General features: G+C 43.5%; 1 protein-coding gene across 3 annotated transcripts in view; it reads left to right on the top strand.

The window, feature by feature from the left end:
• The window catches only part of LOC144262806 (MFS-type transporter SLC18B1-like), a 33,670-nt gene that overhangs the window by 10,241 nt on the left and 5,132 nt on the right, over positions 1-18,297 (top strand). For all 3 annotated transcript variants that reach the window (XM_077813059.1, XM_077813057.1, XM_077813060.1), the window contains exons 5-11: positions 7,039-7,186; positions 9,346-9,502; positions 11,183-11,319; positions 12,833-12,934; positions 14,775-14,866; positions 16,201-16,296; positions 17,202-17,276. In XM_077813059.1, coding sequence (XP_077669185.1) covers positions 7,039-7,186; positions 9,346-9,502; positions 11,183-11,319; positions 12,833-12,934; positions 14,775-14,866; positions 16,201-16,296; positions 17,202-17,276 — 807 coding nt within the window. The remainder of the gene's footprint in view (positions 1-7,038; positions 7,187-9,345; positions 9,503-11,182; positions 11,320-12,832; positions 12,935-14,774; positions 14,867-16,200; positions 16,297-17,201; positions 17,277-18,297) is intronic.

Genomic DNA, 18,297 nt, shown 5'->3' with positions numbered 1-18,297 from the left:
GTGGTCATAGATGGGACTTGTGCCTTTAGTTTGTCCTCCTCGAGGAGCATTTGAATGCACAAACCACAAAGAATTCTGCTCCATCATTGTGCAGTACCTGGCTGAACACAATGGACAACTGATGGACTCTAATATGTACTGGCAAAGTGTGTAATTCCAGGATTTTCCATAGATTGGGACTTTTCCTTCATGGACAATCTGGGACACTCTTCCCACCAAGTGATGTTGTTATAAATGGGTAACTGTCCCCACTGGGGGACCCTGTGTTGTACCCCCTTTTTGCCATGACATTTAAAACCGTACCTTGAGGTCAGAGGGTCTGGTAAAAGATGGCTAATTACATTCTCAGTAGCTGTAGAATGTGTAGTTGAATGTATTTGGTGGATTGTAATCCTGTTGGCGCTCTTTGCAGAACCATTTGAATGCCAAAATTATCAAGGCCGTCTGCATTATTGTGACCTGCTGCATTCTGCATAAGGTCTGTGAAGACTGAGTTGAGCCATTCCAACAGGAATGGACTCCGGATTGCTTGACTGGTACACACAGCCAAAAAGTGCACCTGTCCTAACTGGAGCAGGATCCCTACATGCAATGGAAATCAGGGATGTTTTTTGTGCCCACATTGTGGGCTTGCACAGCCCCAAGGATGAGAGTGAATGTAAGTGCATCATAATATAAACAGTGAGCGAAATACTATCTGTTAGGAGATGGGTTCCCTTCACACATCTCACCAGGGATGGTGGTGTGATGGGTTATATCACAGAAACCCCCTTGGGGCTGCCAACTGATGTGCCAAGACTACTACTGCCCCTGCTTTCCCTGCCAGCGTGGGACTCCAGCACCCTGTCTTGCTAAGCCAGACACGCCAGTCTGCTCCAACACCGACCCAGGGTCTGAACCACGTGCCCCAAAGCTACAGCCTTAACTGCAAGCAACTTAAGAAGTGTTCTTGTCTTTAACACTCAGATGCCCAATTCTCAATGGGGTCTAAACCCCCAATAAATCCATTTTACCCTGTATAAAGCTTATACAGGGTAAACTCATAAATTGTTCGCCCTCTATAACACTGATAGAGAGAGATGCACAGCTGCTTGTGTCCGTTCCACCCACCCCCTGGTATTAATAGATACTCGGGGTTAATTAATAAGTAAAAAGTAATTTTTTTTTAAATACAGAAAAGTAGGATTTAAGTGGTTCCAAGTAGTAACAGACAGAACAAAGTGAATTACCAAACAAAATAAAATAGAACATGCAAGTCTGTCTAATACAGTAAGAACTCTGAATACAGATAAAGACCTCACCCTTGGAGGAATTCCAGTAAGCTTTCTTTTACAGACTAGACTTTTTTTCTAGTCTGGGTCAAGCAACCACTCTCACCTCCTGTAGTTACTGTCCTTTGTTCCAGTTTCTTTCAGTTAGCCTCTCCACCCTCAAGGATATCTCCTTAGCCAGCTGAAGACAAAATGGAGGGGTCTCCCACAGGCTTAAATAGACTTTCTCTTGTGGGTGGAGACCCCCTCCTCTCTCCTATGCAAAGTCCAGCTCCAAGATGGAGTCTCATGGGTAAGTTTCAGAGTAACAGCCGTGTTAGTCTGTCTTCGCAAAAAGAAAAGGAGGACTTGTGGCACCTTAGAGACTAACCAATTTATTTGAGCATGAGCTTTCGTGAACTACAGCTCACTTCATCGGATGTGTGTTGAAGTGAGCTGTAGCTCACGAAAGCTCATGCTCAAATAAATTGGTTAGTCTCTAAGGTGCCACAAGTACTCCTTTTCTCATGGGCAAGTCACCTGTCCATGCATGACTCAAACTTAAAGGTGGCAGCCATGGTTCACATGCTTGCTTGAATGTCCTCAGGTAGACTTCTCATGTGGATTGGAGCCTTACAAGATTCATTGTCCTTTAAGTGTTTCTGGAGTGGGCACCTAATTTGCACATTCCTTTCTCAAGAAGCTGACCAAATGCTCTACTAAGGCTGCTTAGAAATCAAGCCAGTATTCACAACTTCAAATACAAAAATGATACATGCATACAAATAGGATTAATAGATTCAGTAGATCATAACCTTGACATAGATATGTTACAGGGCATATGTAGCATAAAACATATTCCAGTTAAGTCATTCAGTCATATATATAAAAAGCATATTTCCATGGGGTACCATCATAGGTGGTTCTTATGAATTTGAACTTATGGATGCAGTGGAATATATTGCTGTGCATTATTTATCTTTATTGTATAAAATAGACGTGATTTAACCCACTGTTTGTGGATTGCTATGTAGGTCAGCTTTAGTAAAGATAATAAACCGTTCCCATGACTCCACATTTGTGTGGAAATAAAATCACTTTATTTCTAGACATGCATCTAGTAACTGACTACATATAAAACACTCCAAGCTCTGTTTCACTAATTCTTAGTGTCCTGTGTTCCTCTGCTCTTTAGCCCTTCTAGTGTGTGCTGCGTGCACTGGCCCGTGCTGCACCAGAGTGGAGGAGTGAACGGGGTACACTTGTCCTCTCCACGTAATGTTTTTTCCTTGTGGCATGGACACCCAATCATAGAATTGTGCAATTCTCTGATATGGTGGCACTGTACCATGGTGGGGACTCATGGAATGGGGTAGAACAGGAGGGGCTGGAGTCATGGAGTTCGCTGTCATGAACACAAGCAGTCTCTCAACCAGTTATTTCTGCTGTACTCTCTTTTCCTCTCTCAAGTGCTGTTCGTGTTCCAGAAATTGCACTGCCAATTTCTCCTCACGCAGTGCAACCTCTTTTTGCCTGACACCTGGCCATTGGTATTGAAGTTGCTGGCTGGCCTTATTCAGGATCTCCATCATTCTTTATGTACCTGTTTTATTGACCGATAGGAGTGTGCCCCCTCCACAAGGCTCATGGTTGGCTATGGTAGCCCTGCAGGGGTGGAAGGGCATGCCAAGCCTAATGAAAGAACACATTATTGTCTGAGTATTTATTTAAAAAAAAAAAAAAGGTAAGTTTGACTTCATCTGTAGCATCTGGAATCTCAAGATCAAAAACTGATACTCTGGTTTATTATATTTAGATAACGTTAAGTTCTCAGACACTGCTGAGAGTTGAGCAGAGCAGAAAGCAGTCACACGTTATGGTGAAGTCCAATTTACAAGATCAATTTAAATTATAAAATTACAGACCATTTTCCCCTTATGGGTGTCGGGGAGGAGCCCCCTTACCATGGATTACTCTGCTTGTTTTTGCAATTCTCTTAGGCTGTCCACTTTTAGGAGGACATAACACTTCTGGCAATTCCCGAATGTCAAAGGGATCTTGTGTTCCAAGCTACTGGAGGCAAGCCAGCTGTGTATGCTAAAGAGCTTTTAGGCTTATGGTCACTGACCAGCAATCTACAAGAGGAGCGGGCTAGTGACCTACAGAGGAGCCCTAATTAATAACCTTTCCCCTGAAATGTGACCACCCAATTGGAGTTCCTGCTTCAGGAAAGTTTGCAAATGGGATTGGGTGAAAATTCATGAGCAAATAAACAGGATGCTGTTATCCTGCAGATGTATTACAGCCCACCCAGAAAGAACCCTGCATTTAGGCAGTGACCCTGGTGCAGCTTGGATTTACAATACAATCCCTATGGACTACATACTGGATGACTTGGACTCCTAATACAGCATCCATGGAGTGTATAGACACCCCAGGACAGGACAGACTTATAATAGGATATACATCACCTAAATAACATCCCCTTTCCCCTGGGATTGTACTTGTGTAACAAGGAACTTCAAAGCGTCCCCCTCTCCTCCGACTCACAATATGGCACCCATGGACTACATACAACTCCCCCAGTGTATTTCAGAGTATTAATAAGGCTCTGGGAGGGAGTTTGGGGGCGGGTGGGGGGGGAGGAGGGAGAGGGGTGCAGGCTCTGAGAGGAAGTTTGGGGGCTGCAGGGTGTATGTGGGGAGGGGGTGCAGGCTCTGGGAGAGGGTCGGGGTGTGCGGTGCTTAGCTGGGGCTCCAAGGCAGGGCAGGCTGCCGCCCCCAGGTACCGCCCCCGCAGCTTCCCATTGGCCCCGGGGGTAGCACGAGGAGGCACAGCCCCGCCCTGCCCTGGGGCAGCAGGGAGGAGCTGGCAGCCACGTGGAGCGAGCAGGCAGGAAGCCGCTCAGCTCCGCTGTACTGCCGGTGATGGGTGGGGCCCCAGGGCATTTTAAATCGCCCAGGGGACATGCGGCGGGGGGGGGAGGAGCGCCTGGGGGTGGCATGTGGGGCCAAGGGAGAGACCTGTCCCCAAAATTGCTGAAGCCCCGCGGGCCACATTGGGGAGGTTCTTGGGCTGCAGATGGCCCGTGGGCCGGGAGTTTGAGACCCCTGGTTCAGGCAGGCCTTCCATCATTAGTTGATACAGTATATGCTGCTACCCTTGGCTTGTAATAATAATTTTTACTAGGGCATAAGCTGAAAATCTATCCTATCCGTATATTAATAACAAACATGGGGTCAGAAACTTACCAGGCTCTGGCACTACTGCCTTCTCTGCATTTGCTGCTGCGGGCTGTTCCTCTGGGCTGTCCTCAAACAGCATCTCTGAATGTGCTGTGTCTGCTCTGGGAGCAAAGCCTCTTCAGAGACCATTGTAAGTACCAGAGAATCACTGCCTGAGCTTAATCCAGTGGCTGCTGGCTCTCCTTTGATGCTGCCTGAGACTTGGGGGTTGTACGGATTGTCAGGTACCACCATGGGCTCATTGGTCAGCGTAGCTCCCTTTATCCTGCCAAATGCCTCATAGAAGAGGCAGGGAGTTCCCAGAGGTGTGGCTGTCATCTCTGACTTTGCTGTAGTTGGTCTTGAGCTGATTGATTCTCTCTCTGCATTGACCAGCAGTCTGGGGGCTCCCCAACACCACACACTTCCTCAACATTTCCTGGTACACATGATCATTTCTGGTACTCTTGATGAAGTCAGACATCTTGTTCATCTCACACCAGAAATTAACCAGAATCTAACTGTGTTCCTGAGGCCACCTAGCAGTGCACGTGGTGTGGGGCTTGTTGTGATAATTGGGCCTACAAATTTACCCTAATTGTGAGTTTGAACTGTAAAAAGTGAGTGTAAATTCATATGATGTCCCAGTAACCTATTCTAACAATGTTGTAATGAGTGCAAGAGAACCAGACAAAGGAGCTCTAGTAGCCTAAACCACAGAGGCCCCATTGATATAATTCAAAGACTGTTGAAACTGTGCTTGGCTTATGAACGGGAGATGTGAAGTTAATATACCAAAATTCAGATATTAGGACTAATTGGTGAACAAAATAATAAGGGTAAAGGCTATTCTGCCCATCACTCCCTTTTTGGGGTCCTTAATTGTGTGTGTGTGTGTGTGTGTGTGTGTGTGTGTGTGTGTGGGGAAAGTCTGAAACAACAAAAATACAGACAAACTACTGCAGTGAGCTTCACCATCATAGCTGTTCCTCTCCCCCATCATTTTCTGGGGCTCTTGGCCTTCCTCATCCTGATCCTGAGAGGTGTCCTGACTAGAATGGGCCTGAGAGAGAGGGACCCAGTTGACATCGCCACCCCTGCCAGCTCCAGCTGAATCCCAAACACCACCTGGGATGATCTTTGATACCATCGAAGAGACTGTCAAACAAGGGGCCTTTTTCTTCTAAAATTGGACTTCAGCAACAACATTGAGCTGCGATGGGCTGGAGATTTCCTCACTGCTGCAGTTGAAGTCCAGTTTTAGAAGAAAAAGGCCCCTTGTTTGATAGTCTCTTCGATGGTATCAAAGACTGTAATGACTGTCCTTTGGGGAAAAGAGAAGAAGTTAGGTGAGAAGGTTTGGAGATTTCCTAACTTTTTCTCTTTCCCCCCCCAAAAGGACGGTTATTACTGTCTTTAATACAGTCAAAGAGACTCAAACAACATGGGGTTTATTTTTCTTCTGAAAACTCTCTACAGGGAAAGAGGACAAGGGATGTTTAAATGAAAGCCTTATTTAATATTTTACATTTCAGATGCTTTAACTGTTTTTCCTTTTTTGTATCTTTAACAAAAGGTTAAAAGGATATTTAATGATGTGTTTGCTATGGTGCTAAGGAGGGTGAAGTCTCTGTATCTCAAGTCCCACACCTTGTTTTATGCTATTTAATGTTAAATAGTGACTGGGTTATGCTAAAACCTTTGGCTGATTTATTCCATGTATATTAATACAACCAACTGCTTCTTGGTGCTGGGCATAGTGAACACAGGAGATGGTTGAACCCAGTTCAACGGTCAGCATGGAAAGGAAGGATTGCTTCCAAGGCCTGGGAACTGAGTGGTAGTTTTGGACACGAAGATCTGAGAAACACATGCCCAGAGGATTGTGGTACAGTGGTGACAGACTCCTTGGCCACAAGTCCAGGGACCCAGGATTGAGCTGCATCCATGCTGCAAAAAGACAGGGCTTGAACCTCAATCACAGCAGGGCTTGGGCTAAATCTCACCCCACCCCCCACCCCACCACACACAGTCCCACTTGGTGGGTCCTAAGACCCAGGTCCTGAGAGCTTACTGACTCAAGTCAGAATATTTTTGTGTGGATGGTAGAGCAGAATGGGGTAAGGCTCAAGCCTGGGTCTGAGGCTGGGTTTATAATGCAGTGTTAGGCATAACCAGAGATATTGGAGCTTCAAATATATACTGGTCATAAGCAGATACAAAAAAGCTGGAGTCCCTAAGCAAGGTCCAGAGGCAGCACCTTCCACAGCAACTGGGAGTGAAAGTGATGAGCTTCTTACCAGGACTTTGGATCTGGTCTCTGATGTGAAGAGAGCCTACATTGGCTGCTTGATGTCTAAACTTTTCAGGTTCTTTCTTTATATGATGATATACATATGTGATAGGTAGGTAAAAGAGATTCCCATTTGACAGAGGGCAAGTGACTTGCCCTGTGCTTTGACCACTGGACCATGCTGTCTCTAGAAGAAGTTTACCTTACAGTTGTATTTTAAGGATTTTGGTTTTTATTTTGCTAAATTTCATTTGTTTCCTTGTTCTTTCAGTCTGTTGGACAGAGCACCTGATGGGCCGGTATTCATTGGTTTGTGTTTTCTGGTTAGAGCGATGGATGCCATAGGCTTTGCTGCAGCAGCGACAGCTTCATTTTCTGTTCTTGCAAAGGCTTTTCCCAATAACATAGCTACAGTAATGGTATGTACAGAACTATACATTATGGAAGAACATCCAGAATAAAAGTGTTTTAATGACTCTCCTACATCTCTATGCATTTTGCACTGTAACCATACAGCTGGTGTCAAGGGTTTACCATATGCTCCTCCAGCTTAAAAAAAACCCAAACAACCCCCCAAACAAAAATCTCTAATTTAAATTAAAATGCTATATGCCTGAAGGAATAAACATGCTTCAGGTGCAACACAAGTGATGCAGGTCCTGGAACAATGGAAGGAATGAGGATGGAAAACTGAGCTCATTCAGTAACTTATGCAGGAGTGTTAGAAAATAAAAGTCGTCATGACTTTCTGAGGATTAGTTGAGGAGGGATTTTTAATATATTCTTCTTGTGATCCATTTGCCAGTGTTGTTTGAAACATGGGTAGGATACTTACAGACAACGTACAACTCAAAAGCTTTTTAGATTAAGTGGTGCATTTTTAGTCTTCATGAAAACTGAATTCCGTATGGCATATGACCTAACCCGACAAAGGGAAATGGCCTGGCTTATCATTTGACAAGATCAAATCTTCTATTTCCCTATCCAAGGCCTTAGGTCATGAAGGTACTTAAAGATGGACTTGTTGAACTAGGGCCTCTGGCACCTGTCAGTCTTGTTCCTCCATGAGAGATAACAGAGAATGGCATATGTGATGTTTGTGAAAAATAACTAGAATCATCGTTTCCTGTGTTAGCAGCTAGACTCACAGAAGTAGACAGCCACACAGACATTACAGCATTGTGACATTAAAAAAAGTGAGCCCCCTTATTTAAACAAATTCAACTACCTGAAAGGGGGTTCCAAAGAGGATGGATCTAGACTGTTCTCAGTGGTAGCTGATGACAGAACAAGGAGCAATGGTCTCAAGTTGCAGTGCGGGAGGTTTAGGTTGGATATTAGAAAAAACTTTTTCACTAGGACGGTGGTGAAACACTGGAATGCGTTACCTTGGGAGGTGGTGGAATCTCCTTCCTTAGATGTTTTTAAGGTCAGGCTTGACAAAGCCGTGGCTGGGATGATTTAGTTGGGGATCGGTCCTACTTTGAGCAGGGGGTTGGACTAGATGACCTCCTGAGGTCCCTTCCAACCCTGATATTCTATGATTCTATGAAATTAACTCAAAAGAGAACAAGGGGAGACTTAAGTCTGGTATACATTTAAATTTTATCAGGATTTTAATTATGGGCAGCTTCCTGCCTGCTCGATCCACGTGGCTTTTTTTACATCAAAAATAGGTATACTGGTAAAACCCCTCGTGTGGATACAGGTATACTAGTGTAAAGGTGATTTCTACCAGTGTAATTATTCTTCTTCCTGCAAAGGAATAATTATACTGGTGAAAGCACTACCCATATAGTGCAAGCAGTACATCTTTCTAGTGTAGACATGCCCTTATGTGAGCTTTCTTGTCACTGTTCTATCACTTCCCAGTGGATATTATGGCTAAATACTCTTTTTCAGGAAAATTTATTGGTCTAGATATAAGCTGATCAAATAATGTAACGTATGTTGGCAATGGGGACTAATGGTACTATAACAGGAGGAGATGAAGTCCATGTAGGCCCTCTTCATACTGTTCTTTGAGGTCACATCCGATAAAAGAATCCAAACTTAATGGGTCAAACATATCTCTGTTCTAACTTGATGGACTTCATTAGATAGTTGCAGGGGCTAAACTTGACCAATTGTATGTAGGTAGAAAAGTTATTTAACTTAAGGCATCTTTCACCCAAGCCCCAAAGAGGTGACTTAATGATGATTCATTGCAATATGCTTACTAAGTTCTCCCCTTCAGGTTCTAATGTAATTTTGTATTTGGGAAGTGTAGTCACTTCATTGCTGGCATCCCTGCAGATGTACTGGGTATATGGAACATCACAGGAACTGGGGACATTAGGCGGCATGTGAGTGGCTAAGACTGAAAAAGTAAGAAGAACACTTGGTTTTCCTCTTAAAAGCTCAGTTAGCTTTTATCCAGACAATTTTTCAGACTCCCTTTGCTGTACTTGCATGTAAAGATTTTTGTTTATGGCTATGATTTGTTCTAGCTCTTGATCAATGACAGAGCCTAGCTTCTATCTACTAACCTTTGTTCTCTCTCTCTCCTTCTCCCCCTTCTTCCCCACCCCCTCCTTAGGGCAGCCTTGAAATTTTTACAGGGCTTGGATTAGTGCTGGGCCCACCTGTAGGTGGTTTTTTGTATCAGTCCTTTGGCTATGAAATCCCTTTCATAGTGCTAGGATGCTTAGTGCTGATCCTGGTGCCTCTGAACGTGTACCTCTTACCAAAATACGGTAGGCTCTTTTCCTTCCTCTTCCTTTGGTCAATATTTCAAATTTGAGATGGATGGATAGATACGTACTCTACATACATGAGGAATTAAAGGGTTTTACTAGCTATCCTTATGAGATCCCTGGAGCTCGTTGAAGCACAAGACCTCTGTGGCAAAACTGCAACTGATTTTAATGGTGCAGGATCAGGTCCTTGTTGAACATAACTAAAAATCATGGATGCACATGGCTTGGAATGAATCTCCTTTCTTGTGTCCATCCCCGTAAATACTAGCTTTCTCTGTTGCATTGAACCGAAGTGAGATTTTTCTACATGATGTCTCTCTTTGAGACTTTTAAACAATAAGTTGTCTTAGGGTACGTCTACACTGAAAAACAAACCCCACAGTGGCGAGTCTCAGAGCCTGGATCAACTGACTTGGGCTCATGCTACTGGGCTAAAAATAGCAATGTAGATGTTCCTGCTTAGATTGGAGGCTGGGCTCTGAAACCCATGGAGGGTCTCAGAGTCCCCACTCCTGCCTGAGCAGGAACGTCTACACTGCTATTTTTAGCCTAGTAGCACAAGTTCAAGCAGTTGACCAAGCCTCTGAGACTTGCCATTGTGGGTCTTTTTTGCAGCATAGATATACCCTTTGCCTCACCATGCTACTGAGCAAGTTGGAGGCTTACAGTACCGAGGACAAAGGGATTCCTATGTATTGCATTCCACGATGCAAGATACATTGCACATGTGGAAGAGAATCCAGCTGCATGCATGTTGTGATTGCATTTCATTAGATCAAGTTTGGATGGCCTAGTTTTGGGGAGAAAAAGGTAGTTGGGAGGGATCAGTCGATGTAGCATAAACAGCCTATGTTAAGATCGTCGTCATATTGCTGGAGGATGAAACAAATGGAAGAGTACAGGTGTGATAACATTGGAGGATAAGAGGAACTGCATAGCTAAAGACTCTAATCTTTTTAGAAAGCCCCAAAGGGGGAGGATGGCAACTATGACAAATCACAGGAGAGGAAGCACCACCTATCTATATGAGTCTGTATCCTGCTAACTACTGTTAGATGAAATACACCGGTTAACCATTTGTCTGACTTCGGAAGATGCTTATAGCTTGGATATAAATACTCTGAATTATGCAACTTTGGAATTTTGCAGTGTGGAAGTCCATTGTACAAAGAGCAATAGGCTCTGATCTTGTAGACTATAATGCATGTGAGTAGCAGTCTCATTGTACGCACAATGAGACCATACACATATTGAAGTGTATGCAGGATCAGGCCCATGGAGCATAATTTAGAAATGTAAAACATCGCAATGGCACCTGAAAAGTGGTTGTATTTCTTATATTTGTCTATTCTATCATCTCAGTCACTCAATAAGCACTTGTCCAATTACTTCATTCTAAACTGAAAGTGTTAAGTAGGAAAATTTAAGTTCCGATTGCTTTCTTCATTTGTCTAGTTTCCAAGCTGGAGGCTAAAAAAAAATTCTGGTCTTGTAACAATGTCCCAGGATGACCTGTAACATTCTAAATTTTGCTTCAATTTGTGTGTGAGAGGACTACCTTCAAAGCAGTGGGAGAGGGAGAATACTGAATCTCAGAAGCAAGAAAGTGGGTTATAAGCATATCAAATTAAACACAATCCATGTACCAAAGAACAGTTTCTTTTCTTTTTTAAACAGATGCAATCGCTACCAAGGACTCGTTCTGGATGCTCATTACTCTGCCAAAAGTTGTACTTCTCTGTTTTACTATATTTTCACTAAGTGCATGTTTGGGCTTTCTGGATCCCACTATGTCACTGTTCGTTTCAGAGAAGGTGAGTCATCTTAATGTGTAAGAGATGGGTTAATGACTTCAGCAGTATGGAGTACTTTAATCCAAATATTTTAAAATCAATGTTATAATAAATCCTATTCTATCAAATGTGCTTATTGTCCATGTTATCTGAGCCTGATATTGTATTGCTGATTCTTACCCGTTTCCTGTCTCTGGATAGGTATGTACAGATAATGCATGTGAATGTCAGGGGGTTCACTTGCATTTGATTGGGTAAGAAGAGTATTTTCAAACTTTGCAATAGCTGCCATTCTGGAATATTTGAACTGACTGAACTCCTTAAATATAAATTTATGAATTGTCGATGGCATTGTAGCATTGGCCTATAAAACTAGAGAAAATCAAATGGCAAGTGAACAAAACTCTACGACATTCTAACTTACTTAAGAATGGCCATACTGGGTCAGACCAAAGGTCCATCTAGTCCAGTATCCTGTCTTCCGACGGTGGTCAATGTCAGCTGCCCCAGAGGGAATGAACAGAACAGGTAATCATCAAGTGATCCACACCCTGTCACCCATTCCCAGCTTCTGGCAAACAGAACCTAGGGACACCATCCCTGCCTATCCTGGCTAATAGATATTGATGGGCCTATCCTCCATGAGTTTATCTAGTTCTTTTTTGAACCCTGTTATAGTCTTGGCCTTCACAACATCCTCTGGCAAAGAGTTCCACAGGTTGACAGTACGTTGTGTGAAGAAATACTTCCTTTTGTTCGTTTTAAACCTGCTGCCTGTTAATTTCATTTGATGACCTCTAGTTCTTGTGTTATTTACTCCTTCTCATAACACTTCCTTATTTACTTTCTCCATACCAGTCATGATATCCCCCTCCCCCTTAGTCATCTCTTTTCCAAGATGAAAAATCCCAGTCTTATTACTTTCTCCTCATATGGAAGCCATTCCGTACCCCTCATCATTTTTGTTGCCCTCAGAATGCTTCTCATTCTGTGGTTGCAGCTACAGGGAGACGCCTTTCCTCTCTTTTCCCCATTCACTGTGCTGAATATCTTTTCGTCTGACTTTTTAGAAAAATCAAATCTTTGGCTTTTAAACGGCGGGGAAAAAAGTATTTTCAAGGCAAGTCATGCTGTAAAATAAATGCACCGAATAGGAAGCTATAAATACTATAGTATTCTACTAACTGTTAACAAAACTAAAAATTGGAGGTGTAAATGCAAGAATTACTTAATACCAATCTCTGAGATTTAGACTTCAAACAGCCTAGATTAAGTGTCAGCATTCTGGATTGGGGGCAAATCTGTTTCCTTTTGAGATTAGACTTGAACTGTGTATATCAGTGGAGTGATGGAACCTGATGAACTGAAGATATTTGGGATAGGGGAGGGAATTGAAAATCTACAGCTGATATCCAAGTATTGAAAAATACAAAATAGGAAAAAGAATGATGACTTCAGCCACTTAACTTAAAATGTGATGATAATGGAATACTTTGCTAATTCCATGCTTTTTGTAAAAAATTTTATTTTACAGTTCAAATTACCAGCTGGTTATGTGGGGTTAGTATTCCTAGGTTTGGCACTCTCCTACGCCCTGTCTTCACCTTTGCTTGGGTTTCTAAGTGATAAAATGCCGGTAAGTACAATCTCTAATTGCTTGTATGGTGTCCTATGTCCATGGCTAATTTAAATATGCAAAGTAAAAAAAAAAACAGAGATGTCTCTATTCTGAAGTCCTAGACCCAGACCCCCATTCTGCACAGGCCCTTTACACCTGCACTGAATCCCATTTTCCTCAAGTCAATGGAACTTTAAAAGGGCTCACCTGCATGGATCCCTTTGCAGGCTTGGGTGCTACAATAAATCCATACACTTGTCCATCATGTTTACTGTATGTATGTTGTAGCTGGTATAGAGCAGGATTTTAGGTGGGTGAATACCTCTGACTCACTATTTCAAGTAGAGCTGGTGGCAGGAGATTATGGGGCAGTGAACAAACTATCATGACATTGTCTTTTTCCTCTCAGAAAAATGTTTTGGCCCACTGTATCTTCACATTCTTAGTAACAGTCTCACTGTATGAATATATTTCAAATGAGCTCAGGATATGTGCACGGTGTAGGACAGGGGTGGCCAACCGGTGGCTCCGGAGCCACATGTGGCTCTTCAGACGTTAATACGCGGCTCCTTGTCTAGGCACCGACTCCGGGGCTGGAGCTACAGGCGCCAACTTTCCAATGTGCCGGGGGGGGGCTCACTGCTCAGCCCCTGGCTCTGCCCCCACTCCAGCCCTTCCCACCCCCTCCCCGGAGCCTGCAGTGGCTGTGCTCCTCCTCCCCCGAGCCTCCTGCACTCCACAAAACAGCTGATCAGGGGGTGCGGGGAGGGAAGCGGGAGGTGCTGGTGGGTGGGAGGCGCTGGGACCGGGGTGGGGGAGCTGATGGGGGTCTGCTGACGTATTACTGTGGCTCTTTGGCAATGTACATTGGTAAATTCGGCTCCTTCTCAGGCTCAGGTTGGCCACCCCTGGTGTAGGAGATTTTGGTGACACAGCCTTTTACCTTTGGAGATCCTTATCCAGGCCTTACCTGATCACAAGTGAAAATGTGTCCACTGTTTTTTTGATATAGTGCAGATCACTTTTTTATTACTTTTGGCTGTCGCTAATTGGCTGAGGAAAATAGGAAAAGCAGAAGCATTGCATGCCCAAAATGAGGGTGCATTGTCAACTTTCACTTGACAGTAGTGAGAGCCATTAATCTCACATCAGCATCACATGTACACTTTTACTTGTTTTGTTTCATTTATGCTGCAGAAAAGTAGGACTTGAATCATTCTGCTTGTGGAACCCAAGCTTTGGGCCCCTGGTAGCAGAGTCTGCTTGGAATGGGGGCCCAGTGGCTTGAGATGCCCTCACCTCCTGAAAGCCTCCTGATACTATCTGCATAGTATGGAGCAATTGCCAGGGAGTGGGCATGACCTAGGAAGTGTACTGATCACTGCTTTTCCCATGCTTCTCCTTCTGGCAGAGGTCCCGTGGAGCCCCAGTTATAATGTAAAACAGCTTTCCCCAGTGGCCACTTCTAACAGCTGATTTTAGGGGGTCTGAGGTAGTCAAGCTAAACTCTAAATTCCCCTCTGGTACCTGTCATAACTACAGCATGTTCTTACACTGGGAATAGGCAATACTGTGGCACCATAACTAATGTTGAGTTTAATGACCTGTCCTGTGATATGGGGGAGAGAATATTAATTTCCCCCAGACAATTATTCTAAATCCCTCTCTCCACTTCACCGTGTGAGGTATGAGCTGCTTCTGAAGGAAGGGAAATGCATCTGAATGAGTCCCAAGTATCTTCCTTTCTCTGGTGGGCCAGAAGCACCTTAACCAAATTATTTTTGTGTATGTGCTAGCTTAACGGATAAGAGTTTGGTTGAGTTTGGATTTCTTCAGACCTTTGATTTCTCTTTCACAGCACCTAAGGAAATGGTTGTTGGTCTTTGGGGGCTTACTGACAGCACTGTCCTTTTTCCTGTTAGGACCTGCTCCCATCTTGCACATTGAAAGGTACAGTTTACTGCCTTTTATCTCTATCTAATACTTGTTAACTGAGCCTCTTCAGAGTTGTATCTGCTCACTTTAGTCTGTGTGTAGGGTGGAGAATAATAAAGTTTAGTTTTCTTATTACTGGTAAGTTCTCCAGGACCAACATAGCTGTGGGAGAGCAAAGTGATTTATTTTGTGGCTTATGCACCTTAAGAACTAACTATGGCTATGCCTTCATTGGGGGGAGAGAATCCCACTGAGAGAGCCATCTTGATGTAATATCCAAGGGGAGACAGGTAATGTGTTTTTTGACCTCAGTGTAGCTAGGTGGGGTATAGGCTATAGCCTGCATTTGGTATTTACCTCAACTAGCTACACTGAGGTAAAAAAACTACAGTGCCTGTCTCTCCCTGGATATTTGACATTTGAAATGCCTCTCAATGGAAAATCATTGGCAAAAAAATGTGAAGACCATCTGCATTCTTTTTGTAAAGCCACCTGTCCTAGCCCTCTTATCTGCAAATGACATACTCTGTTACATCTGTGAAACAACACTGATGGCCAGGGTTGCTAAGATGTAGAGCCTTTTTTCCCTAACTTTTGAAGAAGAACATAACCAATTTCAAACATTTGTGGGCGGAGGGGTGAATGGAGGAAAAATCTCAGGAAACTAGCTTGGGGCTTGTCGCCACTTACCGGGCGATTGATACGTGGCAGTCGATCCACTGGGTTTTCGATTTAGCGGGTCTAGTGAAGACCCGCTAAATTGACCACTGATCGCTCTCCCGTCAACTCCGGTACTCCATCAGAGTGAGAAGCATAAGGTAAGTCGACAGGAGAGTTTCTCCTGTCGACCGAGCATGGTGTAGACACCACAGTAAGTAGGTTATTCATGTAGCTGGAGTTGTGTAACTTAGGTTGACTTAACTCCATAGTGTAGACCTGCCCTTATAAGGTTTTTTCCCCTCCTCTATAATTACACTGGTGTAACTTGAATTTAACAATCCCAGAATGAATTTGCAGGGTCAGCAGTTGGTAAAACCATTCTGTGTTTATAAACTGAACTTCTTGCATAAGGAAATCATTGATGCAATGAACATGGAATCACAGAATTCTTTATTTTTCACAAAGTCCATTTTTCAGACTGGAGCTGCACTCTTAAGAAATCTCTTCTGTCAAAATATGTAGAACGATTTACTAGGTAATTTTAAAATGAATATTACAGCTAATGATGCTTTGAAGGGAAAACTAGTCTCTTTGAATCATGGAGAGCTGGTGTAACAGTCCTAAATAATGAAAATAAGGCTTTATTTGAAAGGAATGGTATAAAATTTCTTTAAATGCTTATTTTGCAGCAAACTCTGGATGTTTGTCCTAATGCTGATTTTGACTGGCTTTTCCCTTGGGATGTCTGCTATCCCACTGTTCCCTGAGATGCTCCATTGTGTTTAGTAAGTAATCCTGTCCATCACAACTTTAATTATTACTACGATTGGAAGCTGTTCAAACAGTTTTCAACCACCATTTCATTCTCTGAGTGGGAGAAAGTAATTAATTGTTGGTCTGAGCCTGAGACGTTGGGTAAAACTTTCAAAAGAGCCTAAGTCACTTTTTCAAGTGTCTTTCTTTTTAAAAAAAAAAAAAAAAAAAAAAAAGAGGAGGAGAGATCTGGGGTTCTATATCACTTAAGCACTTTTGATTTTTACATATTGGTAAGGGGGTGTAATGGCCTCATTAGAGTCATAGGGTCCAGGTGGTTTTGGTGGTTTGCATAGCAGGCCACAAGACTGATGCGTATATATTTATTAAAGGGACTTTTATTTCAGGTCACTGGAAGGGTTAATATCCAGCAAATATCATTAGCTCTCTGGGAGACCCCACAGCAACAATTCTATCCGCAGGAGTCAGGATTACTTAAAATACAGTTTCCCGTCTCTCATGCTGCTTGGCCATAGTGGGTTGAGGTCCTCTTGGTTCCATGTTTAGCCAAAATGCATTTCTCCTCGGAACCAAGGGCTTTCCCCTTTTTCAGACCCATCTGTCAGCTTTCCTTCTCCTGTGCCCCACAAGACTCACTGTGTATGACATGGAAATCCAGTTATCACACTGCCAATGGGAATGACACTGTAGTGCTGGAAATTCCATGTAGCATTGTCCTTACCTTCCTTCTCCCAGGGAGGTGGTGCCAGATGGCTTAATAGGCAAGATATGGGGCAGAAAGCTGTGGATCCTCCTTGGAGAGAGGCTTCTCTGTGCTGGATGCACTTGTGTTCACGTTAATGTATTTTCCAGTCATGGAGCACTTTAAAAGGCAAGTCGTGTGCCTAGTGGAAATAACCTGTCTGTCTTTCTCCAGTGAGAATGGATTCGAGGAGGGGTTAAGTGTGTTAGGACTGGTGTCTGGGCTCTTCAGTGCAATGTGGTCACTTGGGTAGGTACACAGTCACTGTCTACAAACTTCTTGTATTTTGGTCATAAAGTTGTTGGGCTGCTTAAATGTGTAAAAAGGCCTGCTTGCCCTGTAGTGCCCCCTGCTGGCCAAATATGGCTCTTCAATGTCCTGCCTCAGTTTCCTCAGCTCTCAGGGCCCCCTCAGAATGCCACACGTTTGGGTAGCATTTACCAGGATTTTAGTCTGCCCCACTTTATCATCCGTATTGGCAGCTGATGGGATTCTGTCTTCTGAGTGACTGAAATACTCGCTATCCTGCTTAGTGCTGGACCGTTGAGAACAATGCTGGGAGTTTATCAACAGCCTGGTGGACATAGTACAGATACGTGCAGTTCATGGTCACCCACACCAGTTCTCTCCTGTTACTAAATACGTCTTTAAGTTGTGTACATTGAAGCAGCTTTTTGAAACGGTCTCTACTTCACAGTTCTAATAAGGGCATCACAGCATGGGTGGGTTATAAACCCCTGACAGTAACTAGGCCGCTGGTGTTTTGTGACGAGTGTTGGCTACACAAATGATAACTGTTTCAGTGCTAGAGTGTACTTCCCCCGTCTGTTTGTATCTATCTGTTGTGTCAGCTTACGCTTAAATTTGAAGCTGTTAGCAGTGGCATTGCGGCCACTTCGTATAGTGGGGGTGTTGAGAACCATTGAACAAAACTGTAAAACCTGTGTAAGATGGAAACCACTTCAAGCCAGGGGGTGCTGCTGCACCACCAGTGTTCCTAGTTCCAGCACCCCTGGGTCTTTGGTGCAGAGACCATCTATGAAGGGGGCCTAACACAGTGGGTCTGGATCTCTAGGGACTGCATCAATACAAATAATAAAAAATATTAATGTATCAACTCAATCTTGGACAGTGAAACTATACTGAGTTACCTCCCTCTCTGTTTTCCATTAACTTCACAAGAAGTGAAGTCAATTGTAAACAGACAGTAACGTTGTGCGACTGCATGAGAATGACACTGCACCGTACTTCCAGTACTGTACTACTCACA

This window comes from Eretmochelys imbricata, chromosome 3 (genome assembly GCF_965152235.1).
Source record: "Eretmochelys imbricata isolate rEreImb1 chromosome 3, rEreImb1.hap1, whole genome shotgun sequence".
Taxonomy (NCBI): Eukaryota; Metazoa; Chordata; order Testudines; family Cheloniidae; genus Eretmochelys; species Eretmochelys imbricata.
Note: the sequence above shows the minus strand (reverse complement) of the source record. Positions and strands in the feature narration are given on the sequence as shown.